Source organism: Thamnophis sirtalis, unplaced genomic scaffold, assembly GCF_051295495.1.
Source record: "Thamnophis sirtalis isolate CommonGarterSnake01/CBP01778 unplaced genomic scaffold, rThaSir2_p1.2 scaffold_5, whole genome shotgun sequence".
Lineage (NCBI taxonomy): Eukaryota > Metazoa > Chordata > Lepidosauria > Squamata > Natricidae > Thamnophis > Thamnophis sirtalis.
Window position 1 is genome coordinate 46925582 of NW_028261385.1, and position 27763 is coordinate 46953344.

General features: G+C 35.6%; 1 protein-coding gene across 1 annotated transcript in view; it reads right to left on the minus strand.

Annotated features, from left to right (window-relative positions):
* The window catches only part of LOC148045354 (uncharacterized), a 41431-nt gene extending 20773 nt beyond the window's left edge, over positions 1-20658 (minus strand). Inside the window, exons 1-5 of the mRNA XM_087715777.1 lie at positions 18588-20658; positions 15635-15826; positions 11923-12084; positions 10165-10266; positions 5932-6042 (exon numbers count right to left, since the gene is read on the minus strand). Of these exons, the coding sequence (XP_087571903.1) occupies positions 5932-6042; positions 10165-10266; positions 11923-12084; positions 15635-15826; positions 18588-20103 (2083 nt within the window). The 5' untranslated portion in view covers positions 20104-20658. The remainder of the gene's footprint in view (positions 1-5931; positions 6043-10164; positions 10267-11922; positions 12085-15634; positions 15827-18587) is intronic.
* Between the last annotated feature and the right edge of the window lie 7105 nt (positions 20659-27763).

Genomic DNA, 27763 nt, shown 5'->3' on the forward strand with positions numbered 1-27763 from the left:
ATACCAGCTGCAGTTATTCACTTAAGAACTGTGGCCAGAAAGGTGGTATAGTGACCAAAGTTTCAATGCCATTGAAAAAAGTGACTGATGACCATTTTCACAGTTAGTGACCATTTTCACACTTAGCGACCGTTGCAGCATCCTCATGGTCACATGATCAAAATTTTGATGTTTGGCAACAGATTCGTATTTATGATGGTTTCAGGGTCCTGGGGTCATATAATCACCTTTTGACAAAGTCAAATGGGGAAACCAGATTCACTTATGTTACTAACTTATCAGCTGCAGTTATTCACTTAAGAACTATGGCCAGAAAGGTGATATAGTGACCAAAGTTACAATGGCATTGAAAAAAGTGACTGATGGCCACTTGTCACACTTAGCGACCATTTGTCACACTTAGCGACCATTGCAGCATCCTCATGGTCACGTGATCAAAATTTTGATGTTTGGCAACAGTTACAATTTATATTTGTAAATTGTAGTTATGTTGAAATAAAAAAAATTACAATACTATTTTTGCATTGTATGAAAATTTTTGTTGCTCCATATAAAATTTTTAATCAACACCCCCCCCCCCCCGGTCAAAGGTATCCCTCTTTACCAATCTGAAAATCTGGTCACCTTACACATAAGTAATTATTTTACTTAGGCAATAATTAAAACAGAAAATGTATACTAAAGCTTTACTCTAAAGCTCTAAAGTTAATATGGAGAAAATATCTTGTCAAAACAAACTTATTGAATTCTATTCCTATAAAAGCTTCAATTGCTTTCAAAAATCTTATATTTATAAAAAAAATGGCAACCATCAACCCTACTGATTTATTATGTACAGCAAGACACTATTCATTGAAAATGTATCAAGAACTACACAATATGAAACAAACAAACTCAGCTAATGATACGGGCAGCATTTTCTATAATAAGGCTATTTTCTATAACGAGACTGTTCCTAGAAAACGTCATTTCTCTCTGTTCTTGCCATTGCTGCATTATTTATATTAATGTTTCCTATAGATTCAACCTAAATACGGTGTCTCAAAATGGAAATTATGATAGGGTGATACTCCTCCTTTCGATTTATGCTATCTGATATATTCTCTAAGTGCCTTATTTGACTTGGTATCTCTAATCAATTTATTTAGAAGGTCAGAAAAGAGAAAAATGGAATGTATTGGCATGAATGTGAATGCCATGTTAAGTTAAAGACTGGCTTCAGTTAGGAAAAGATGCTTGGTTGGTAATGGAGTTAATAACGATTGTTGCAAACAGAAATATTTGCTTTTATGGGAAATTATTTATAAGGAACATTATTTTGCTGGGATTATCCAACAGCACCTGACAGAAAGTAAAAGTAAAAGTATTTTAATAGAGGGTCAAGCACTTAAAGGGATCCTTAACAAAATGAGTTGCTATGACTAAAGTACTTTGCTTCAAATATTGAAGACACTTCATCTCAAGAGGGATGTTTTGAGGGGTTTTTCATGTCATCTCCTAGACATCTCCCGCACAGTTCCTGCATTGTGCCAGTAATCTTAGTAGAAGAGTTATCTATACAAGTACAGGTGTGTGCTGACAACCTTGGAAGAATCTTCAAACTAATCATGCTGAGCCTTCCAGAAGATCCAAATGTTGGGTGTGTAAGCAAGTTGCGTCAGTGCTTCGCACATTTTACAAACCTACCTCCCCCAAATATCGGAATAGATATTTTTTTATGCAAAAGATTTTAAAAATGACAATTTTTTGAACAATGTACAAGTTTGAATATTTCTAAGACTTCCTCTAAGCATCTCTAAATATACTTTGAGTGCTTCTGACTGTCATGTGGAAATTATTCTTTGAAACACCATCCTGCCATGTGTATGGGGTTTGACCAAAATAGCATTGTGCTGTCAAAATTCACACACAGATCTTCCAATCAAATGTGCTTTTGTCATTCCTATAAGAGGAACAGGAACCTGAAGTCATCCTTGACAGAATCTCAGAGTTCTTATTTAAAATGATTTCTGAATAGCAGTACCCAAGAATAGCTTGACTTTTAAATATATATTCTAAAAGAAATTCCATATTAATATGAATGTTACTGTGCTTCTGCTGGTGGAAAAGTGCTCGTATCACTTGCATTCGGGGAATAAGAGCAGAGAATTCTCAAACTTCCTCATAATAATTAGAAAAGGAATTCTAGTTTTTCTAAAAAAGAGTGTGAATTCCATCTCCACAATTAAAAATTTGATATATACTAAAATAAATTTGTCAGTAACTTGAGAAATAACTTGTATTTGTTAAACATTTTTATCTCAGTGTTCTCAGTGTTACTGAGAAATTAAAATCCGTTGGGTACAATTAGCCCTCACCTAAGAATAGTTTGAATTTTAAATATATATCTCCTAAAAGAAATTTCATATTAATATGAATGTTATTGTGCTTTTACTGGTGGCAAAGAACCCTTTTTTCTTACTATCAGAAAAAGTTTCTTTGTTGGCTGAAGAACTAAGAGTTAATGCATTAATTCAGCCAACAATGAATTTTCCTCCAGAGAAAATACAGACATAAATGCAATCCTTTTCTTTCCATCCATGCATTTCTTCTTACTTCCACAGGTGCTGGTTTTGCACCAAGAATAAATCAGTAGTTTACTCTGGCTAGGAAGAAAAGGATTGCCATGGAAAAAAAGAGATTAGACTTCTTCTTTGCTCTAATAGTGTAAAACTAGTGCCAGCGGAGCTAGGAAGAAATCGTACTAGTTTATGTTGGCTGGAGAGGAAAGGATTGCAATGGAAGCAAAAGAGATCAAATTTCTTCTTTGCTCTAACATTGCTAGCTTTGAGCTAGTCTTGGCTGTAGAGCAAAGAAGAAATCTGAACTTTTTTTGTTTCCATGGCAATCCTTTCCTCCCCAGCCAGGTAAACCACTTTGATATTTTCTTAGCACCGCCAGCATAAAACTAGCATTGGTGGAGCTAAGAAGAAATTGTAGTAGTTTATGCTCTCTGGAGATGAAAAGATTGTAATGGAAGCAAAAGAGTTCAGATTTTTTCTTCTTGAATATGCCATGTGGCCCATCAAGGGAGAGGCCTCTCTGTGTTGACTTCCTGAGCTTGTCACAATGTAAGTAAGCAAATGTGATAGGACGTGAGGGTAGGGAGGAGGCCCATAGAACTTTGGGAAAACCAAGGAGCAGGAGGCAGAGCATGGGATATCTTAGAGGGAAGGATGGGATACCAAGGAGCAGGAGTCCTCCTGGGAGTGCCAGGGCCTGCGCTAGGCCTCCCTCAGTTTCTCCTATCCCGGAGTGACCCCATGCTCTACCAAATGACCCATGCATTCATTTAACAAATGCATTAGGGAAAGCAGGGACAGGGAGATCATTAGTTATGTGCTTTTTTAAATGTAGTCCTCGACTTCCAACATGAATGGGCAAGCTCCATTACTGTCATAAATTGAGGACTGCCTGCATTGAATAGCACTGAATTAACAATCCAACTGAACTGAGAATTCAGATAGGTTAAAAGTAATCTATATGGCCCTGAACACATCTTGTGTTTCTATGGATAATATACATTTCTGTTATGAATAACATCTCAGTCCAATGAGATTGGTCTGCCCCACTCGTGCCAGCAGAAAGGGCATGTTGCAGACCTTGTCAAAGAATTTTGGCTAGTGGGATCTACCATGGCTTCTGTCCCTTGGAAATCATACCCTGCAAAGTTAGATCTGTACCCGTTCTCTTGACCTTGTATAAGGGCATGTAGACCTGGCTCTGCCATTTTGCTTGGGGCCCCTAATGGGAATACACCACTTTGGAAGATTAAGAGAAAACTGCATCTCTCCTCATGTATTTCATGCTCTTCTGCTTACCATCTTTTATGCTAATGATTATTATTGTTATTTATTGTTTATCATTTGGATGTTTACCAGCTTTTAATGTTTGTAAGACATCCAAAGATGCCTGTAGATGTGATAGGCAGCCCATAAATCTAATAAATAAAAAATACAGTATTACCACATCTCTCCTAGCTAGAAGAAAGCTGCAGCCTAGTTATCCAATTTTAAGATGATTGGACAGTCATTTGTCTAAAATGGTAGAGTTTCCTGCTTGGGCAGGGAGTTAGACTACAAGACCTCCAAGGTTTCTTTCAAATCTGTTATTCTATATTCTCAATTGAATAGATCAACCTGGTTTATCTATAGACAGTTCTTATTTTCATGTTTCCCTAAAATGGTGAGAAGTCTGCAAATAAACTCCTAAGCACTATTTAAAACATTCTGTAGTAATAATTTGACTGGCTATTTCAGGTTTTAGACTAAGAACTAATAGCAGAATATAGAATAACAGATTTGAAAGAAACCTTGGAGGTCTTGTAGTCTAACTCCCTGCCCAAGCAGGAAACTCTACCATTTTAGACAAATGACTGTCCAATTTCATCTTAAAAACCTCTAGTGATGGAGCACCTTCTGAAGGCAAGCTGTTCCACCGATGGATTGTTCTCACTGTCAGAAAATTTCTCCTTAATTCTAGGTTGGAACTTTTCTTGCCAGGTTTCCATCCATTACTTCTTAGCTTAGTATATTGCTCCATGTTATGAGAAAGACACATGTGTGACTAAAGAAAGCATATTTTGGCAAGCAAAGAACTGATCCACATAAGGATTTTCTAGAAAGTACATGAATGGAAAATATGGATAGGACAAAGATCTTAGAGAAATGGCGAACCAAAATGACCCAATGGGACCTTATCCACTATTGTAAGGAAGATAGTTTGAAGGTAGAAAATTGAAAGACTCATGAATAGCCTTTAGGAGGCTTGTAGAGTGCTTCTGGGGGCTGGGAGGGGGGCAAAAACAAGCAAAAAAGGCCATTTTTTCACAAAAACAGGCCCGGTTTTTGTCAAAAAAAAGAGAGAGCATGAATAGCCTTTAAGAGGCTTGTAGATTGCTCCTGGGGGCTGCCCCCCGTTTTCTGCTCATCTTTGCCCTCCCCAGCCCCCAGGAGCACTCTGGAAACTTCCTAAAGGCTATGCGTGGCCATTTTTGCAAAGGGGTGGGGTTTGGGGAGGCCAAAAATGCTGTATTCCGTGTATAAGACACACCCAGATTTTCACCCTCTTTTTTGAGGGAAAAAGTGCATCTTATACTCTGAAAAATACGGTAGTCATATTGCACATAAATCAAGGATTTAATATTTACTGTACTTTGATGTTGCATGTTTGCTAAATATTATTGATGCTGATATTTGTGGTCAAGTTAGATGCTCCTCAATTTTTTTTTCTATTTTTGCAAAGTGTGCAATTTTTTGTTGAGAAGATAATGCCCCCAATTTGAGTAAGCACAGTCAGAGCTAAACCAGAGACTTTTTGTATTGATTGTGATTCCTTCACTGGGTGTGTTACAAATCCTGATAGTTGAGTAACATAGCCGGAAAAATCAACCCATCATTTTACCCCTTGATTTGACTTTTTATCTCAACTTTATGCTATCAAAATAGTGTGCATTAGAATATGTCTTAAACTTTTAAAAATTCTCAGGATTGTGGTCTTCTAAAATATGAGATGAAAGTTTTAATGTTGGTAATACAAGGCTTTTTAAAAAAAGTTGTATGAAACTTTATAACTCTGGGCTGCAGCTATTATTTTTGGTTAAATTTGCATAAACCAGAGGTGAAATTCAGCAGGTTCTGGAGAACCAGTAGAGGAAATTTTGAGTAATTTGGAGAAGTGGCAAATACCACCTCTGGCTGGCCCCAGAAGTGGGGAAGAAATGGGATTTTGCAGTATCCTTCCCCTACCATGCCCATCAAGCCATGCCTATAGAAACAGTAGTAAAAAAAAATAAACTTCACCACTGGCATAAACCCACCGTCTTTATTATTGTGGGTGTCCACACCATTTACAAATAACTCATTAAAAGTTCATATTTTTGAGCAGACTTACCTTTTTTTGCTAGGTTTGCTGCCTCTGAATGAGGCATGCTGGTGACATCTGTGCCATTGACAGCAATCACTATGTCGCCAATCTGCAGGCCTGCTTCTTCTGCTGTACTATCTGCCACAAAATGAAAAAAATGTTCCGCATTTAGCAATATTTGGATAATACTGTATCAACACAAAGGAGACAACCTCTTTCCTATTACATCCGCCATTGCAATCCACTTCTGAAGAAGTTGGGAAGGTCATTCCTAAGATTTTCCCTTGCTTTGCATTAGGCAATCCAAGTTGAACTTGTCTAGTATTGGGGCCATGCAAACTGCTGTCTGTTGTACTCTGCTTGAGGCTGATTAAAATGAAATGTGGGGAAGGGGGTTGATATTGTCTCTCCCTCTTTTATTAGGTCAGACTCACAATCTAACATGAACAGAATTCACTTGCTTTTTAAGAGCATGAGATCATTACACAATGACATCATGGATTATCTGAAAAAGCTAGAATATGAACAATGAACCTTGGGCTTCATAGTACAATCTTGGTTTCATATTATGACAAAAAAAATTATTGCAGAGGCGATGATAGGAGAAAAAGAGCAATAGAGAAGGGATTGTGTTTTCTGGGGGTACTTCTTGAATTTTCCTAATATTACGAGGTTATTGCTCTTCACCATACTTCAATCTTCAACCCATGGCAAAGTACAAAGCAAAGCAGAGATCCCTTTGAATCTCACAGACATACTTAGAAGACAATGTGGCAGGTTGCTTGGTTAGGAAATGCGCTCATTGCCCAGAAATACCAGGTGAACTGAATTAACAAAAAAGCATCTGGTGATTCTGCTTTTTGTTGTTGTTAGCAAATAAAAAATGTTGAGAATGGGAATGTGAAGCTCTGACTGCAGGTTTTTATGATTTCCCTTAATGGAAGGAGCTGGACAGCTCATTGGAGAACAAATATACCATATTTTTGGGATTATAAAATGCACCTGACTATAAGACACATCTAAATTTAAAAGAGGAAAACAAAAAACAAAAGGTTTTTGGCCGCTGTGCCCCTTTTGGGGTCTTTTTTGGATCTTTTCCAGTTTTTTACACATTTTTGATGCTTTTTTGGCCTGTTTTGGGGGCTTTTTTCAGCCCATTTGTTTTGGAAAATGGGTCAAAAAAGCCTTGAAAACAGGCCAAAAAAGCCTTGAAAATGGACCAAGAAAAGCTGGAAAAAAAATCAGGCTGAAAAAAGCTTCATAAATAGGCTGAAAAAAAGCCTGAAAAGGGGGCATGCAGAGCCCAAAAAATGCCCGGGAGGTGGGTACGGCTTCAGCAATATTCAGTTTATAAGATGCACAGACAGCCCCTTTTGGGAGACAAAAAAGTGCATCTTATAGTACAAAAAATATGGTAGTTAATCAACTTACAACTATTTGTTGAAAGACTGTTACAATTACACTGAAAAATGTATCTTATGACCCTTTTATCACACAATTGTAGTTTGATCACATGACCACACAATGGCCATGTGATCAAAATGGCAGCTGGCAGGTATTTATGGTGGTTGCAGTTTCCCAGGGACATGATCACCTTTTGCGACCTTCTGACCAGCTGTCAATGGGGAAGCCATATTCACTTAATAACTATGACTTAATAACTTAACAACTGCAGTGATTCACTTAACAATATTGGTAAGAAAGGTCATAAAAATGAGGCAAAAGTCACTTAAGTCTTGCTTAGCAATGGAAATTTTTGGCTCAATTTGGGCTTAATTATGGTCATATGTTGAGGACTACCTGTAGTTGTAGGATAACAAGATTGCATTTCTGAGACCAGAGGAACCTGATGGTTCTGTGGAAGTGCTCAAATATTTCTTCAGGAGCTCAAGGCAGCATATATAGCTTTCCCTTCTGCAAGAATTTCCTATAAGACTGCAATACAATTGTTGTCCCTAAAGTAACAGTGCTATTAGATAAACTGGGCTAAGAGTGATTGACGCAAAATCAGCAAGTGAGCTTCAGTGACTGAATGCAATTGAATCTGGGTTTCCCTAGCCTTAATCTAACACTTTAACCACTTGGCATTCCCACAGAGCTGAACAAATATTAGAAGAATTGAGGGCTTGAAAATAATTGTTATGGATAGCACTGGCTGGTGGGATTTCAAAGCATATGAAAATATGTCTGATCCAGAAGTCCCGAATTATCCTCTGGATTATTATCAGTAGCTTAAATATGCATGTATATTATGTCTGTGGTACAGACGGATGTAGCCTGCTTTTATGTAAATACATGCTAGGGACAGAAGGAAATGTAGAAAATATGTTCAATTCAGGTCTATCAATTTACTATGATTTGAATTATTCTTCAGTGTTTCTCAGAAGAATGTTTTCTTCTGTATCGCTTGGCAGCATACAATTACATGTCATAATGTATTCTGAAGTATTTTCTTCCAGAAAACACAAATACAGATATCCTTAATTAATACAAGTAATCTAAATGTTCTTGTACCCCATGCCTTAGAAAGTGGATCTGAACAGTGTAAAGCTCTTTTCTGAAGGAGTGGAAGGAAAAATCAGAAGGTAGCAGAGAAATGACAGGCACAGGAGTTTTGGGAGCTTCTGCTCTTTTCATAAAAGCTCATCAAATAATATATCTTGCATTATGTCAGATTATGGCTCATCAAATAATATATCTTGCATTTGACTGATACATCCATAAATTTGACATTACATTTCCAAAGCCATTTCAATATTTTTGAAGGGTTTTTTTGGGGGTAACTTTTATTATTATCACCATCTCCATTAACTGCAGTTTGGAGAAAAGAAGCCATTTTGATGGAACTGGCTCATGGTTTATTCATTCCTGCCATTTAGAAAGTTTTAAAAATGCCAGAAAGGAATTTCAAAGAAAGTATGTTATACTTCTGAACTTTTCTGGGTTTTACTTGTGAATATCTTTTGAAACTGCTTCTCAACCCATAAAACTCTTATAAGCCACAGAAAAGTCCTCACGCAACAGATTTCAGGTGCATCTGTGGATAATGAAAGTTAAATAAATGCCAATAGTGCAGTCAGGAACTGGATCTCAACCAGTTTCCATCAAAGATGCACTATCTTACAGAATTGTAGGTGTAATGCTAAAACAAGAATAAGATAGCTGGTTTACAACGTATGAAGAACCAGCTTGAAAACATCTGGAAAGTAATAAATTGCTTATCTATGCTGTAAAGTAGGGGTGTCAAACTTGTGTTGTCATGTCATCACATGACATATCACGACTTTTCCCCCTTTGTTAAAATGGGAGTAGGTGTGGCCAGTATGTGATGTATTCGGGTGGGCCTCAAGTTTGGCACCCCTGCTGTAAAGCATGAGTCTCCAACATGTCTCTTTTCTTCATTTACAGCAATTACAAATATCTATTAGCAACAAATAAAACTGCATTTAAGTGAATTTCTAGAAGCAACGATTTCTGCAAGGATAATGTCCACACTTCATATAAATGCAAACTAGTGTAACTAGTGGCCTGAAATCAGGGATGGTGGACAAGCTATTCAAGCTCTGCTTTCAGTTAAGCCTGAAATGGATGTTTTTAAATTCATGTGGGGGAGGAAAAGAGAAAAAAGAACAGGTGATTCTGACAGACATACTCCCAATATCAAATATTTTCCAAAGCGATACATGTCAGGGTGGCAGGTATTCAACTAATCATTTGTTCTGCCAAACTGAATTATCACAAGAAGAGGTCAGGTGTTAAAAAACGATCTTATTCAAAAAAAAGAGACAGGGAAAACTACAAGCAATCCACTTTTTCCCTAACTGCCAAGGCACACTGACCTTTTTTGTCATTATCATCATCTTTTTTTAGCAGAGTATAAAGCAGAGCAGAGGGGAAGTAATTGCTTCAGGCAACAGCTGACCCTTTTAGTTTGATTAAATGAATGTCAGAATCAAGGAAGATTCTTCATCCATAAGTGAATGACAAAAGAAAACTTCTCCCATAAGGATTTTTTTTTATTATTTTTATTACAATGGTAGGTCTATTTGCAAGAGTAGCAGCAGGATTTTCTTCCATATTATAGAAATATAATAGAATTCTAAAAAGAAAAATGCTTCATTGTAATCACAATACAAAGAAATCAGAATTGTTGAAATACCTGCTATCTCTTTGCTGGCTATTTTAAACACCATACCATTTAAAACTCCTTTGAATCTTTTCCCGAAGGAAGTGAACTTTGAGGATGATTGTGTCACTTACTGGAATCCACTTTGGTCACCAAGATGGGCTTTGAGAACTGGATTTGGAATCCCCAAGGATAGTCACCCGTTCCTTTAGGAATCCTCACAGTTCGCTCCCGAACTAAACAAAACAAAAAAAACAAAAGTGAAATAAAATGCCCACATTCATATTTTTATTGGGCATTTATTGGGCATAAAGACTTTCAGCTATACAATTTGGGACGAACACCCTTTTAATTGTATGGGAGTTGGAATGGATTTCAAGAGGAAAAAAAAATTGCAGACCACAGGAACCAGGAGCACTACTCAGGTGACCCTGAAGACACAGATAATTGAATTGAATTGAATTTATTTCATTTATATGCTGCCCTTTTCCCCAAAGGGGACTCAGGGCAGCTCACAATCCAAGTCAAGGGAAGGGGTACAAATAAAGAATAAAAAAAGACGAACAAAACAATACACAATTTAAAAGCACACAACAACCATACCATTCGGGGGGGGGGGGAAGCTCTTTAGCCCCAGGCCTGTCGGAATAGCCAGGTTTTAAGGGCTTTGCGGAAGGCCTGGAGGGTGGTGAGGGTTCGAATCTCCACGGGGAGCTCATTCCAGAGGGTCGGAGCAGCCACAGAGAAGGCTCTCCTCTGGGTGGTCGCCAGTCGGCATTGGCCGGCGGATGGAATTCGGAGGAGGCCTAATCTGTGGGATCTAATCGGTCTATTGGAGGTAATTGGTGGTAATTGGCAAACCTCCAAGTGCTTCAATGATTCCCTAAAAGGATGCAAATGACCAGCTATCTGCAAGGAATATAAATCCTTCCATTCCCCACTATCCTGTTAGAGCTAAAGAAGCTTCTTGGATGAGAAGTGAAACATCTTCAAAGATAAAACAAGAAAGTCCAGTTGCCTCCTGAAAAAGTACCTTTGGGACATTGTTATGAAACATACAGTATATCCAATAGGTTTTAGAATGGTAATTGTGATTTTGTTGAAATACTTAACTTTTTAGGTACATTGTTCAAGTAAATGATTGGTTATACACATGGACTCAACAGCAATGTCTGGAATCATTAGAACAATTGTCAAGGTAGCCCTGACCTACTACTTGTTTTTTTTAAATTGCATTTCATGTAAAAAAAAAAGTGGAGTTTGATTGTGCAGTCCTGGCAACCATATTGATTTCTTTTATTCTTTTCTACCTCTCACAGATTCTCTTCATATCACATCCCTGAATGTCATTTTATATCCCTCCTGATACACTAAGATTTCTTCAATCAATCAATCAGTCAGTCAGTCAGTCAATCAATCAATCAATCAATCAATATAATCTATCTAGCAGTTAGACTTATATAGCAATAGCAATAGCAGTTAGACTTATATACCGCTTCATAGGGCTTTCAGCCCTCTCTAAGCGGTTTACAGAGTCAGCATATCGCCCCCACAATCTGGGTCCTCATTTTACCCATCTTGGAAGGATGGAAGGCTGAGTCAACCCTGAGCTGGTGAGATTTGAACCGCTGAACTGCTGAACTAGCAGTCAACTGAAGTGGCCTGCAGTACTGCACTCTACCCACTGCGCCACCTTGGCTCTGACTATCTAACTATCTGACTATCTAACTATCTATATACCTACCTACCTACCTACCTACCTACCTACCTACCTACCTACCTACCAACTGTTTTTTTTATAGGCAATGATAGTATCTTGCAATTGATGATGACAAAAAATGTCTAACTTGCCTTCTCTGAAGACATTATCATATCACATCCTTTATACTTACCAGTGACTGGCCTTTTGCTAAGACATCTGAGATTATTATCTGCATTAGCATCATCCCCTTGGAACATCCATGAAGCTGAGTGGAACATTTCTGTGTAGAAGCCCCGTTCTTCACTTTCCCTGTGTGGTCCCAGATCCAAGGGACAACCACGTTCTGAATTCACTGGAAAGAGGCAAGAATTGGAAAAAGGAAAGATCAGATGTTTTTGCTGGTGTCATCAAGAAAGTGATAAAGTTATTAAAAGCAAAAAAGATGACGAGAAATTAGAATCTACTAGTTAAAAAAATGCTTAAAAACAAAAAGCCTCCTCCACCTCCATTTATGTCTTGGTCATGATTTTTCTGCTCATTATTATAAATAAATTGAGTATTTGAATGGCTTGTTCTTTCCATCTCTATAAAGTTACATCTTAGTTTTGTTTATTTATTTATATTATTTATTTATAAGACTTATATGGACAGGATTATCTCATACAATGACTCTAGGTGGCTCACAACAAACCATAAAACATGGTTAAAAAGAAAGGTACTGTTCCCCTAGGCACCAGACCAAGCATTGTTGCAACTCAGCCTTCATCCTGTTCTTATACCATCTTCTTTTATTACTTTGTAAGTTATATTAAATATTTTATTACCTGTATAAAACATTTAACGGATTAACATCTCCAAATTGCTCCAAACTCGATTGCAGAAACTATGACTTCAGCAACAGAGTGGTCAATGCCTGGAATGCACTACTCGACTGTTGTTACATCCTCAAACCCCCATAGCTTTAACCTTAAACTCTCTCCCTTTCCTAAGAAGTCTGTAAGGGGGTTTGCATAAGTGCACCAGCATGCCTACTGTCCCAGTCCTATTGTCCCCATTTATTTGTTCCCATTTCCTGTGTTCATGTTCTTACTTATACCTGTTATCTTGTACATGTTTGTGACAAACTAAATAAATAAAATAAATAAACATAAATTGCATTGAGGATTAGTGTCAGCTTCAGACAAAGGGTTTCATTTTCATTAAGTGAACCTTCTTTTTGCCTATCACTAGAACTATTTCCTTACCCTTCTTTCTTTAGATTTGATCAGCACAAGCTCCCAGAAGGAACAGAAAGATGATGCTGATCACCCTTTGGGCTAGGTGAGTGCTTCCATGCTTAGAAATGATATGTGACCCTGATTAGGAGGCTCAAAGCAGTAGCAGTGGGCTTTCAGGAGGGGAGGTCTCAGGAGTGTCCAAAATGTTGAACATCTGCATTCTATCAATTGGAGAGAGAAGAGTAAAAATATTTGCTTTGATCATTCAGCTTTCTTACCCCAATTAAACCTTTGATTTGTAACTCGGATATAACTTAGCTGTTGCTATTGCTTCTGTAGTCCCAGATAAGCAGCCATAAAGGAGGCTTAGCCAGATTCTAGTGAACTTGACAAGCAAGTGCATGCAGCCTGGCTAATTAGAAGGCACATATCAAGTCATTCATTTAAAGTAGCCACATCTGTATCACACAATAAAGGTTGCTATTTTCTTGAACTCAGAATCTAGGATATATTAAATTTCCGGATCGTATAAAAACACATAAAGTTGATCACAAACATTATTTCCAAGTTTGTTCTATCTATCCTATTGAATTTTTACCAATTATGTAAGGAATGTTTTTGCTCAGATACTTTCTTATTGCTTAGGAAAGCAGATGAGTTTTGAAGGTTTAGTTTTATGAGCCAATATTCTGAATGCTTGTTAATGTTAAGAATAGAAACTGCCAAGCTGTGGATTTTGTGTGGGAAGCAAAAAGGAGAGTCTAAAATAAGTAATATCACAAGTGAGGCTTTTGTTATTTGAACATACATTTTAACTTTGATTTTTATATGTGGGTTTAAAAAAACCAATTTATCAAAATCACTGATTTTAGATTAATATTCCTTCCACATTAACCCATTTGCTCTTATAATATGTTTACAAAGAAATATGAATTTCTTTGTGTCAACATCATCACCTTAGAAATGTATATATTACTTTAATACTTAACCCTGTGTTATTTTCATTACAGATTAATACAATATAAAATATCTGATAATTTCCTTTTATTTAGTACAGAATGTTTCACAAGAACAGAAGGGATGCTTCCCACCTCCAATACTTAGATTCTTTTTCTTCCTATTAACTCCATTCCAACAAGTTATTCAACATTACCATTGCTGGTTCACAGAAAAGAAAATTACAGACAGATTTTCACATAAAAGCCCAGGTGAGCTTACCTTTCTGTTGTCCTTTTGACCTGTGAAGGTCCATGTGTTATGCATTGATCTCTATCAAAATCCACTGATTTTAAAGCTCAATAATATTGTTTATAGTTCCACAGTTAAGGAGAGGAGGAGTTTTCAAGGAGCAGCTTAGATCATATGGATGAATGATTCACAGTTAATTCAATCACTCCAGAAAGCATTCATCAACATGGTGTTACATAAGGGATACTGGCATTCATAACACAGCACTTTCAAGCAACAGGTTTTCGTTTATGTCACAGCACCATGTGCATGAGAGTGTATAACAGTCAAGTCTAGGCAAGTTTAAGCCTCAAACAGAAAGCTTCAGCAATATATTTTGTGGAAATTATGCCTTTCAAAGACAATTATGAAGTTTATATTCTGGCAAAAGGAAGAAAAATAAAATATTTGTCTTACTGATAATACATTTTCAAAATACTTAATTCCCCCCCCCCCCCTTATTTAAACCATTATATGTAGATATAAAGGGCTGGAGAATTTTTGTTTTCTTAATCTATGTTTTTCTTTGATTGTTTATATTATTTTTCCCTAATCTATGACAGAAAACCATTGATTTTTCTGTGATATTAAAAATACAGCAAATCTTTAGTTATATCTTAAACTATGAATATTTGCTGTCTTTTCCTTTTATCCTTAGCATCAGCTATTTTAAACAGTTTCTTTGTTTTGAAGGGCTAGCTTAAAACCTCCCTAATTAAATTGAAGCCCACTAAAGAGCTGGATCATGTCAAAAGGCTCTGGGTTGTTCGTGTGCAATTACTAGAGCAGTGTTTTTCAACCACTGTGCCGCGGCACACTAGTGTGCCGTGACATAGTATAAGGTGTGCCGTGGGAAAATTACTTTATATATAGTCAATATAGGCACAGAGTTAATTTTTTTAAACATTTTCTAATGGTGGTGTGCCTCGTAATTTTTTTCATGAAAAAAGTGTGCCTTTGCACAAAAAGGTTGAAAAACACTGTACTAGAGTGTAAAAATGTCAGGCCTACAGTTCTCTTCACACATACAATTTGGGGATTTCTTTGATGGTTTGTCTCAATTGGGAATCCAACTTTTTTTGGTCAAGAAGCATCCTGGCTCTGAATGACATGCTAAAGACCCCACCATAATGAGTCATACAATGGATGTTGAGAGAGGATTAACGTTAAAATTTAATTCATTAACATTTAAAGGTAACTACAATTTAAAAAAAAATATGATTGCCCTTCTATGTTGTATTTAACCATCTCCTCCTTATTCATTTTCATTTAAAAAATTATAGTTAGCTCTTTCATTCCCTGGCCCTTATTCTAAACAGGTCGCTTTTTACAATTATCCCTCTGGAACTGCTAAACTTTGAATAAAAAAAAATCTGCAATGGCACAACTCCCAAGTGATGAATTTATCTGCAAATCTTTGCCGTTTTTTTTTCTTTTCTAACCAAACGCAGTACTTACTAGATCCTTTGGTGAAGCTGCTATTCTTAGAATACTTTCTAGCTGAAGGGTGCCTTTTGCTGTTTTTGAACCATTTTCTTCGTCTAGCCCAACGGTCTGGTTCTTCTTCCTCTTCAGAACTATTGTTTGTCCTTGCATCTTTCAGCACTTGGTCCCTTGACAATCTTGTGCTCCCGTCTTTCAGTGATTTAGCTATATTTTGTGGGAGGAAAAAAAAACACTCCATACACCTGACAAGATTTAAAGACAGATTACCTTTTCCAATATTCCACTATATATAGATTGCAGATATGTTAGCTTAATATCAGTTACTGAAAATAACAAAACTAAAAGAACTATTTTATAAAAAATGGAAAGTACCATCTTGAATAGAGTTCCAGTGGGCCAAATATATTTTCACCCCAATGATTCCATTTATTTATATTTCATATATTTTAGAAGTGCATAGCAACACAACATTTCCAACATTCTACCAGGAATAGAACACCAAACCAGAGGTCAAGAAGGTAGGGCATACACTGCTTTACTTGCCACTTTTAAAAATAAATAAAGAAACCCCTAGCATTGCAAATAATGGAAAAGAAATCCTTTAAGTCAGCTCATCTCAAAACATTTTAGAATCTTTAGATTAATCAATGATCCTGACTATATCTTTTCTCCTTTTCTTAATGTATTATAAATAATAATTCTTGGAATATTTTAAGACATTCCAAAAATAGCATAAAATAAAATTGCTTTCTAACAAGCTTATAATTTATGTGAGAAGAAGTTTAAAAAGATTTCAATTCTGTACTTCTCTTCTGGTCAGGGGTATCCAAAGACTATGGTCAAGAAAAAAAATCAAGATGGGAGTTATGATGGTTGAAATTCTCTTTGTTCATTATATAAATCACAAATTATTTACCTTGCTATATTTTTCCCTCAATGCCTCAAGAAGTAGTTTCTGTGTGGTGTGCACTTCTAGAAAGTACAAATTTCCTTTTACCCACAAAGGGAATCTTAGATATCCATATTTACTAAAGAGACTAAGCTGAATTCACTTCTGTCTATCAAACAGTCAGTTTTGATTATATGAAAACTAATAATCAAATCTATAGATATAGCCTTAAATTGTGGCTTCAGGTTTTGGTTATGCTTAGGAAGGTATGTCAAATCAAAAAGAAAAAAATATATAAATGTATTAGAAAGTACAGCATGTTAAAAGGAACTTTTTCCCATGTGGAAATCATGTGAAGTTTCTCACAGATTCTTATTGCCTACATTTTAATCATGCTACCTCCCAGGTTTGAAACTAAGATAGAAATGTATATGAAAAATATGAAGTTGTCTTACACTGGATAAAAACAACTATATTTTTTGCTAGGGTTATATCAGAGAGAGAAAGATTGTCAGAGATATGCACTCACCATTGCCAAAAAAAACAAGGCAAAGAATATATGTCCACCGTAAAATCTGTGGAAGACAGTCAGACAGACATTTACTTAATTTACATGAGTAAATTCTGTTCCTGTTTGGGCTGATAGATTATCAGAAATAAGCTGAAACCAATTTATGGCTTAATATTCCTCTTATGCCCATCACCAATGTGCATTTTCAAATGCAATAATTTTATTCCATCTGAATTGATATAGGTTAAGTCTAGTTTTGGATTCTGTTTCCAGAACAGAACAGAAGAACAATTGCCTGAGACCCATGCTGTAGGAACCTCATCCAAAGAATGTCCACTTTTCGAAATGAGTAGAAGAATGAAGACTTTTCATTCAACTAAACAAATCACCTAATATATTGTCTCAACCAGAGGTGGGTTCCTACCAGTTCGCACCTATTTGGTAGAACCAGTTTGTCAAATCTACCGAACCGGTTAGAAGAGGTTCCACCAGTGGACCCAGAAAGCAGGCCACACCTACAGAAGAGGTTCCAAAAAATTTTGAAACCCACCACTGGTCTCAACAATCATTTGAGTATCTGTATTTTTCTAAACACATTCCTATTTTATGGGTCATTGATGGACAAAAACTTTAGAAAAAAGAGAGCATTGGCAAATAACGCCATCATGATAAAGGGAAAAATATTTGTGGAAGAGATGGTGTTTCTTACTTTAGAGTATATTTACAGAGAGACAACAGACATCTCTCTCACACACACAGACACAGACACCCAAATATGGATGTTTAAACTTTGTGAAGAACTCTCACGACTCAATTGAATGTAGGGTTTGGCATAGAAATAAAAAGCAATGTCTGATTTTAATGTTAAAAATTGGTGAAGAAAATGTGTCCTTTATTAATTTCTGAAATGTCTATGTATAATTCCTTTTATTATACTGATATCTTACTTTTGGGGGTTATATTTCTCAATTGATTTTTTTAAAAAAAGGCAATTATCTATTTCACTCTTTCAAAACATAGAACAGAATAGAATGACAGAGTTGGAAGGGACCTTGGAAGTCTTCTAGTTTAACCCCCTGCTCAGGCGGAAAACCCTATACTATTTCAGACAAATAGTTATCCATCTCTTCTTAAAAACTTCCAGTTTTGGAGCATTCACAATTTCTGGAGATAAGTCAGAACTGCTTTGTGCATACATATACTGTTTTACTTACATAAGAAATAGCATTCAAATTCTGCATAAAAAAATAAAACTATTTTGAAGGATCAAATCATTGTCAATATTCCTAAAGCCAACTTAATGTTGGTAATATATGAGTTTGCAGTTAATGTAAAATTTATTTAGATGTTCTTAAAATATAACCAAAAATTAATAGTTGGGGGCTAGTTGGGGGCTCATCACATCAAGAACAACACTGAAAACTGCACAGGTTATGTTTGAACAGATTCTATATATGAATCAAAAATCTGATGACTATTTTAAAATCATCATGTCCTGTGTCATTGTCACTTTTGCCTTTGCAGAGATTGCTTTTATTGTTTCATAGAAAGCTAAAATTACTTGCCTATTTGATCAGCTTGATTTACTGGTGAGAATGTGACTGAGGTCATGACAACATTCATATTTGCTTCCTTTTCTTCATCTCGTTTTTCAGAGCTGGGTTTGAATAATGTCCCTGTCTGAACATCTGCTAAATGACTTCCAGGATGATGAGAGAGACTTATGTGTTGTTCACTGGACAACATGTCTGGAGCATCTGTAAAGGAGTCCCCAGCTGAAAGATGCTCAGACTGCATAGAATAATCTTGGTGATCAGAATCTTCCAGAATGTTTTCAGACATTTTCTGAATGTCAGTACAATTTTGGAATTCATTAACTCGATTTGATTCTTCAGAATCCAAAAGAGGCAACATAAATACTGTTTCCCTTTTGCTGCTGGGCTCTTTTTTTATTGCCAAGCCGAATGAATTTGCCATAGATTTAATGTCACCTGGAATGATGAGCTTCTGTTCCAATTCTCCTGTTATTACAGTCACGACTGATTTTCTCTGGGTTTTTTTCATTTCTTTAGGCTCAAAAATACTTTGCAGAAGATTTTTGTTTGACTGTATTACTGATTCGTGACCCTGAATGTCTTCTACGGAAAGCTTAGCAGAAATGTTATTATTGCTATTGCCACTTGATAGCCTTTCGGAAAGCAAAGAGTCTTGATTTGCAGTTACTTTGTTTGGTAGTTTTTCATGGACTTGAACTTGTTGGTCTTTGCTTCTCAGAACTTCCTCACCAACAAAACCATCTTTTTCAAAGGTAATATGTTCCTTACCTCCTTTTGGGGTTGTTGATGTCTCAATGGGTCTATATTTCTCTTTTTGAGTTTGACAAGAATTCATAATAGAATGAAAGTCTTCTACTGTCACCTTCCCTGTTTCCTTACTATTCTGTCTGTATTCTAAATAGTTGTCCTCCGAAAAAGTATTACTGAATTTGCTTTCTTGCTTAGTATGAGAGACATTCATATTGTGATCGCATGAAGCAAAAGCGTAGCAGCGTGAGGATTTAAGATCTGTGAGAGTACCAGACAATGATGTGAAACTCGAATAAGGTTTTGTATAGCTGACACGTCTATTAGTACTCATTTTATAAGTAGTTACTACTTTGAATGGGATGGAGAGGAGTTTTAAAGATAAAGATGGCATGGAATAAAAACCTGAGTCTCTTCTAAGCTGAGGCAATGACAATATATCAATGGATGGAACTGGAAAAGAATATCTTCTTTTGGTTTTTGATTCCTTGGATGAAGTTAGCATAGCACTCCCTGTTTCAAATAAGCTGTTGTTCCTTATTTGTAGCGCGTTACTCATCTCTTTATTATATTTCTTTCCAAAATGGATTTCTTGGTAACTGTGATTTTCTTCTGTGGTTTCTGTAGAATAGCTGAATTTCAGTTCAGCTTTTTCCATTCCCATAGCCATTTCTTTATAGAAATCTTTTCCCCTTGTGCAGTGCTTCATATTCTCTAGACAGGAAGCAATTTCTTTTTCCCAGTTTAAGGCAACTGAGCATGTATCTGGTACATCCATTTTATCTTCTTAAGGCTCTAATAATCTTAATTGAAATATCTAAGCAGCTTCCACAGAGTCAGCAAATAAAGCTGGAGGAGATGTAAGAATGGACCATTCTGTATTTATGCAATTTAAAAATGTATCTCTTGAAAGTCAGAATTTGACTCAAAATTTGAATGGCAAGACACTTCAATGATTAAAAATGTTAAACACAATATTTTCATAGTTTCAAAATTACGTGAAATGTGAGCCCAAGCATATTTACTTCATCACCAGGCTCAGAATTAACCAATAACTCCTTTCCACCAATATATTTTCCTTCCTACCAACCCTTATTTTCATTGGATGGACTTGCGATTTGGATTGTATATTTGAATGTTTCAGATTTTTCAGAAAGATTAGTCAAGAAATTAGTGGCCTTTTGCTAATTGTAACAATGTTCTTTGTGATGAGTTTTTAAAAGTGTTTTGACTTTCAAGCCATACAGTGACTCTTCATGAGGATCACAACACTCATTTTCATACTCAAGATATTATATTTCACTTCTCTATACAGCAGACCACAGAATTACACTCCATTGTAGTATATTCTTTGATGTCTTTTCTACGTCATCAATATTTACATGCAGAAAAGAGTCTAAGCAGGACAATCTTATCTTCACTTCTCTTTTTTAAAACATTCAGATATTGCCTTAAAAATCAGTGCTATTTCCTTTTCCATTCCATATAAGATGGTTTCTACTTCTATCAGATATTGCAAATCCATTGCTTCATGATGAAATCTTGTGTTTCTTGAATTGTCACCTGTCCTGTTTTCAATGTTCTGTTGGCATCAGTTGATATTTATCTGAAGAATAAAAATAAGAGAAGAATTATGTTACTATTCTGAAAGTAAGACTGCTTAAACATATTAGGCAGGTCAATTAGGCAGGTCAATGATAATTTTTAATGGATTACAAAAGGACACAATACCCCTAGGGTATTCTGATTCTACTGCAACTCTGATAATTATAAATTGGTTTCTTTTCAGAAAGGTCTAGGAACCATCCCAGACTGAATTTATCACCTGGTACAGCACAGATAGATTGTATGGTCCCCTATTGGGATGCCACCCATTGTAGAGTAAGATGGTATAAAACTGAGAAAATTCCAGGACACATCACTCCTTCAAAAGAAATATTGGAATTGATACTTGGATAAACCTTTGAGATTCAAAGGTGATCTGCAGATTCCATAATTTCCTGGCATTGCAGAAGTAGGAGAGATTGAGAGCTTTGGGTGACATAAATAGCCACCCCATTCAGTAACTCATTTTGTCTTAACTTTGTTCCATTATGTTAGTCTCTGTGCTCAGTCTGCCCAATAATTTCAGTGTTTTCATTTTCCCCAATAAATATATTTTATAAGGGAGCGGTGCTCTTTTCACTGTTTCTCTGCCCCTGTATGGTCTTATATGAGTGGCTCTTCATTGCATAATTTGTATTTTCTTGTAGTCTGCTTTAGCACATTAGCCTAAATTTTTTACATCACTGTGTATCAAATATGCAATAGGATAACACAGTCATAGATACACAACCAGCATAGAAGGCATCAGTCCCAGAACAGGGTATCACATGAAGCCTTTCACTCATTTTCTGTGTGTCATTGCAATGCATTTTAGAAAGATGGATGCCAATAACCCATGACCACAGCTGCCATCTTCAGTTTTTTTTTTACTTCCACACTGCGTATAATCTGTTAGTTTGTATATTTAGCAAAACATTCAGTATTCTGTAAAGTATTCAGTCTGTGACCTAATAAATAGATTGACACAAACAATAGACTTACGTAAGTATCAGCTTTTCTCCCCCGTGTTTCAACAATGATTAATAGCAACCAGTACTTTACTTTTATGTTCTGGAAATGAGTGTATTACTCATGTAAATGCTTTCTGTTACTCTTTTTAATATCTTGCCACTTAACTATTTTAGCAATATACCTGCTTCACAGTATTCTACAGCCTTCTCTAACCGGTTTACAGAGTCAGCATATTGCCCCCAACAATCTTCATTTTACCAACCTCAGAAGGATGGAAGGCTGAATCTACCTTGAGCTGCTGAAAATTGAACTGATGGCAGTTGACAGAATTATCCTGCAATACTACATTCTAATCACCATGGTTATATGGAACAACTATGATTGATGGCCATGCATGCTGATTGTTTGCCTAAGTTTATTCCAATTTATTTTTATTAGTATTTATTTGGAAAAGCAGGAACTCCCAGACATGTTGGACTAAAACAGTCAGAGTTCCCAGTAACCATAATTTACAAGTAACTTGGAACCTTGAAAGATCACCAAACTGAAGAAGTATGTTGCTTTTATTTGGATCAAGAAAAAGTCAACTTTATTTATTGCCTTATGTAAATTTTTCTATGCTACTTTCCCAATAAAGTTAGATATTTTGATTATAATCTATTGAATTCATATTTTAAAATGTAACAAAATATGAAATCACATCTCTATATAATTGTAGGAATTATAGAAGTATTGGTAGGGAATGAACATATGGATGAAGTACAAAGGACAATACAATGGTAATAGACTCTGTGTTTAATTTTCCTACCACATTCTATGAATTCAGAAGAGTACATTTTAAATGAGACCAAAATGGTGTAATGTTTGTTCCTTAAGATGAATATTGCATTGTAAGTCAGGACTTGAATGATACCAAGTTATCCATGCTAGAACATATCTGACCTCTAGAATGGAAAAGTCTAATTTCCTAACATTGTCTTTGGGAAGTTATTTAGCAGCCCAAGCTAGGATTTGAGCTGAAGCTGCTAAAGCTTGAGGAAAGAAATCACAGTGCTTCAGTCTTTTGTTCAGGATATTTTTAGACAGCAATGATCATAGATCAGGCATCTCTGGCCTTGAGAGCTTATGAATAGCTATTCTCAGATGAATAACCTACTTTTTATATTCTTGATCCATCAGGGCTCTTATTCTATTTTTTGACCTTTTCTGTTTGTATAGTTAAAGGTCTATGGAGATTCTCAGTATCCAGGTCATAGTTGTCCCAAAGGTGCTTTTTCAAGAGGCAAATGAATTTCATTTTTCTTTGAAGACATTTCGCTTCTCATCAATGAAGCTTCTTCAGACGAAGAAACTTTTTGTATGAAAAGCGAAATACCGTCAAAGAAAACAGTAAAGTCCAGTTACCTCTTGAAAAAGCACATTTGGGATATTGAACATAGCATTTAAAATTACTGATTAAAATCATATAAAGCTGAGGAGCTTGCCAACTGCAGTTCTGGATATAGTTTGGGAACATTATTAGAATAATATGCTGGGAATGCAATTTTAAATTCTCAGCTACAAAGAAGTTAATTGATAGTATTGCCAGAGAAAGTGTGTGTGTGTATGTGTGTGTGTCTATTGCAGCAATGGAATAGACAAAATATCTTTTTTAAGGTGTTGATAGGAAGTTTTTAGCTCCTTTGCATGTGTTGACATGGTACTTAGAAAATCTCTATTTTTAAAAATGGAACACTTTAAAATGTCAGATAATGAAAAAACAGTTTGCTTGCTCCCCATTCACCACCACAAATCTTAATAGCAGTTTTACAGCATATCACGCTATATATATAGCGTGCACAGCTATCTTAAAAGAACCAACTTCAATTGACAGTTCTGAAAGGTCCATATAAATAACACCATAATTCATCATTCTTAAGAGACTGAAGATCCACACTAATTCTTAACCCCTTTTCTCAAATGTCTTTTTATTTTACTTCATTGGGAATAACTTTTTAAATGGGCTATATAATATGCCAAGGAAGTTTAACTATATGAATCTTATAGTTGCAAAAGGTTTTTAATCAAAAATCCATTTGTGGAATTTATCACTGCATTTTTATGGCTTCAAGGTATATTAAATTGAGGGAACACATGAAAGTATCAAAAAAGTGAAGAGAAAGCAGATACAATGTCCATTTTCTGATTTTATCTTTTTAACATTAGTTTTTAGAGATTATTTTGATGTTGAACTGTTAATCATGTACATTAAGAAAAATGCATACATTGTCATGGTCAGATGAAAATGAAATAATATAATGTTCAATAACCTGTTTAATTGACATTGCTTAACAATAAAACAAAAAACCTAATTGAAAGACAATAGAAAATTAAATAGGCTGATAAGCTGTGACTTATGTTCAGTTTAGTAAAAGGTTATCCAAGGAAGAGAAGCCTACAACTGGCTATAAATTATATCATTAAAAATACATAGTCTTTTGATATGTCTATCATGTTTATTAAGTTATGATGCAGAGATCTTGCAAAGCAGAAAAAATGAATCTATTAAAATATTTTTCCTTCATTATACAACATAAACTCACTCTTGGCTTAATCAAAAATGTCTTCCAGAATAAAGAGGGAATAATCTTGAGCTTGGAAATTGCATATAGTTTTATCAAACTTTATTCTTTTTATTACATCTATTTTTGCGCTTCTTAAGTGATTTATATCAGTTGATGTAATTTTAAATACTGGTTTTTAAATGTAGCTTGGTTCAAGACAAATTCACTGAGCTTTGTTCTGGTTCTGTAGCTTTCATTGATCATAAAAATAATTATTGGATGCTTAAAGGCTCTTCCAGGACATATTGACAGTTGGCAGTGAGAACTTCAAAGAGTTTATAAATTGGCAGAATGTGTTTTTCCAGCATCCACAGAATCCAATCCAAAAATGACATCATCATTCATCACCATTACCTCAGACAATAAACATTCTTTCCAATTTAAACATTAATTACAATCTGTTTTCAATTTATTATTTTCCATTTAAATATAAATTATGGATATAGAACATCGTCTGAATAATTTCTAAATGTAGATTCTTTAAGAAGATATAGTTCAGGCTAGCAAAACCATCAAATAATTTTGCCATTAGTGCTTCTAATATTAATATTTTATAATAATATATATTCATAGAGGAACAAAAACATGGGATTCTGATCTTAAACATTCAAAATGAATTACCTACTTCAGAATAAATACATTTTGGAAATAGGAGTAAAGCAATTAAAATATATTTAAAAAGGAATCATTAATGTAATGATTCCCTCTTCAAAAAACAAAAACAAAGAAATGCACCCCAGATTGAAGAAATATATTGTTCCTGTACTTTGACAAAGGACATCTGTATCTAATTTCCTACATACACACAGTATGTATGTAGTGTACACACATACACACATCTTCATGAAATAAAATTTTAAGTAATTCTTATCCTAACTTAATATGTAGCCTAGAACTTTATCTCTATTCAGAATTCAATGTTACAACTTTAGAATCATATGGTTCCAAGTAATGCTGAGATAAAGAAACTAGCCTATTTTGAGGGGGAAAATATAGAATATTTCTTTATTGGAACAAATCTTGTAAAATTCTAGTACAGCAAATGTAGCTGGCGTTTTGTGAATAACCTAGAAAATGAATAGATTCGTGTAAATATTACCAAAGCTAAGCATTAAAATCAATTTCATTGGTTTAGTACAGCTGTGTTCTGATCTCCACACTGGAAAGAACAAAATAATTGTCTGTGATATCATAAAGATTGTAAAACACAGTTCAAAACCCTCACCTATCTCATTTTCTTATTTATTTTCTGTATTATCAATTCAGGACACTAATAACAACACATAGAGGTAGCTAGTTTTTTTATTGGAGTAAAGGTGTGTATATTATAATTATTGGTCTAAATTATACATACCCCATCATAAGCAGTGGGAAATCAACTCACCTGTGCAAGTTGTATCATCTTCCTATTTTTGTGAAAGAAAGACTTTGCATTCAGAAGAAAGACTAGTCAAATCTTAAGTCTGATTGGCTTGCTCTATTTCTTTATATTTCTATTCTTGTTCCTTAAACTCAGAATCGGATTAGGCTATTTAATTCCTGAGATTATTAAGAATGGCCTAACTTTAATCAGCCTACAAATACCTGCTCTCTTTTTTCCCTCACGTGTATAGACAGATTCAGAACAGAATAAATTTTCTTCTTGTATTATGTTTGTGAATTAATCAAATATAATTTTTCAGACATTAAAAAAGACTGACTATTAAGCAGCAGCAAATTCATACTTGACTGCTACTGTGTAGGTTTTTTCCTATCATAGTGGGACATCCATGGTGTTTACCCATTTTGACCTATCCATGGTGTTTACCCATTTTGATCCCATCCATGAAAAGTCTGGATGGGATCTACAGCTAACATGATTTAGCTCTGGCAGATTGTGTCATCTGCCATTTTAACCTTTTTAACTACCTAATGGACATTCCTGCCTTGGTATAACAGAAGGAAAACAACCACCACTACCAGGAAATATTTAAGGCTGGGAAGAAGTTTCACTGAATTTAATGGGGCTTCCTTTCTAGTAATCATGTATAATTTTTTTCGGCCAAGGATTGCTCTTGTGATGTTGTGACTGTGACAGTACAACAGTTTAAAGGACCATGGCTCAAACTACAAACACTGCTACATGTTGAAAGAATGGGACAAGTTTCACTCATGCTTTCTCAGTCTTAGGCAGGATGTCTTACTCCGTTTGAAAAAAGAATAATAGCCTATCGACATTTTAGAAAGAATACACACAATATGATGGGAGTACAAATGTTGTGCAATAAGGTTAGTCTTTAACCATAATAACTGAAGGAATGGAACTAAATTGTAGAACAGCCAAACTAATTTGGAAGGGATTGTAACTACTTCTTATGAGTATGGATAAACTATGTGATAGTTAGGTAAAGTAAAGGTTCCCCTCGCACATATGTGCTAGTCGTTCCCGACTCTAGGGTGCGGTGCTCATCTCAGTTTCAAAGCCGAAGAGCCAGCGCTGTCCAAAGACGTCTCTGTGGTCATATGGCCAGCATGACTAAATGCCAAAGGTGCACAGAACACTGTTACCTTCCCACCAAAGTGATCCCTATTTTTCTACTTGCATTTTTACAAGCTTCGAACTGCTAGGTTGGCAGAAGCTGGGACAAGTAATGGGAGCTCACTCCATTATGCGGTGCTATGGATTTGAACCACCGAACTTCCAACCTTTCTGATTGAGAAGCTCAGTATCTTAGCCACTGACCCAATGTGATCCCATTAAGGGGTTTTAAATGGACTATCTGGAAACATCTGGGCCTGTTCAGCCTAATACAGGAGGTCGTTTGATTGGAATTGTATCCAGACTACTTGAAAAAAAAAAGACAGCTCAGCTCTCTCATGGGAAAGGTAGGAAAGTCCCAAATTGGCAATCAAAAAAGAAACAGAAATAGAAATAACCGCTGGCTATACTCTCCAGTTTCTCAAAAAGACGACATCTCTGTTACCCAGTGACAAAAGGTAATGATACCTCCAGCAGTCATGGTTAAGCCACATTTCCATTTTTTCTCCCGAGTTCCACAGAGAGCATCCTTTATCTTGCAGTTCAAAAAGGAAACCAGGTTCATAGCTGTTGGTTAAATTTGGGTTGTGCCATTTGTTCTACTTCCTGCACTTTTCTTGTTTCAGTGTTAGTCCGCAATACATTTAACTTCAATTTGATATAATTGGACTAGAGGTATTGAGTGAAGAAAATGCAGGGAACAACTTTGTTAGTGAACTCTCTACGGAGGCAAAATCTTTTTAATAGATGTCACACAGCTG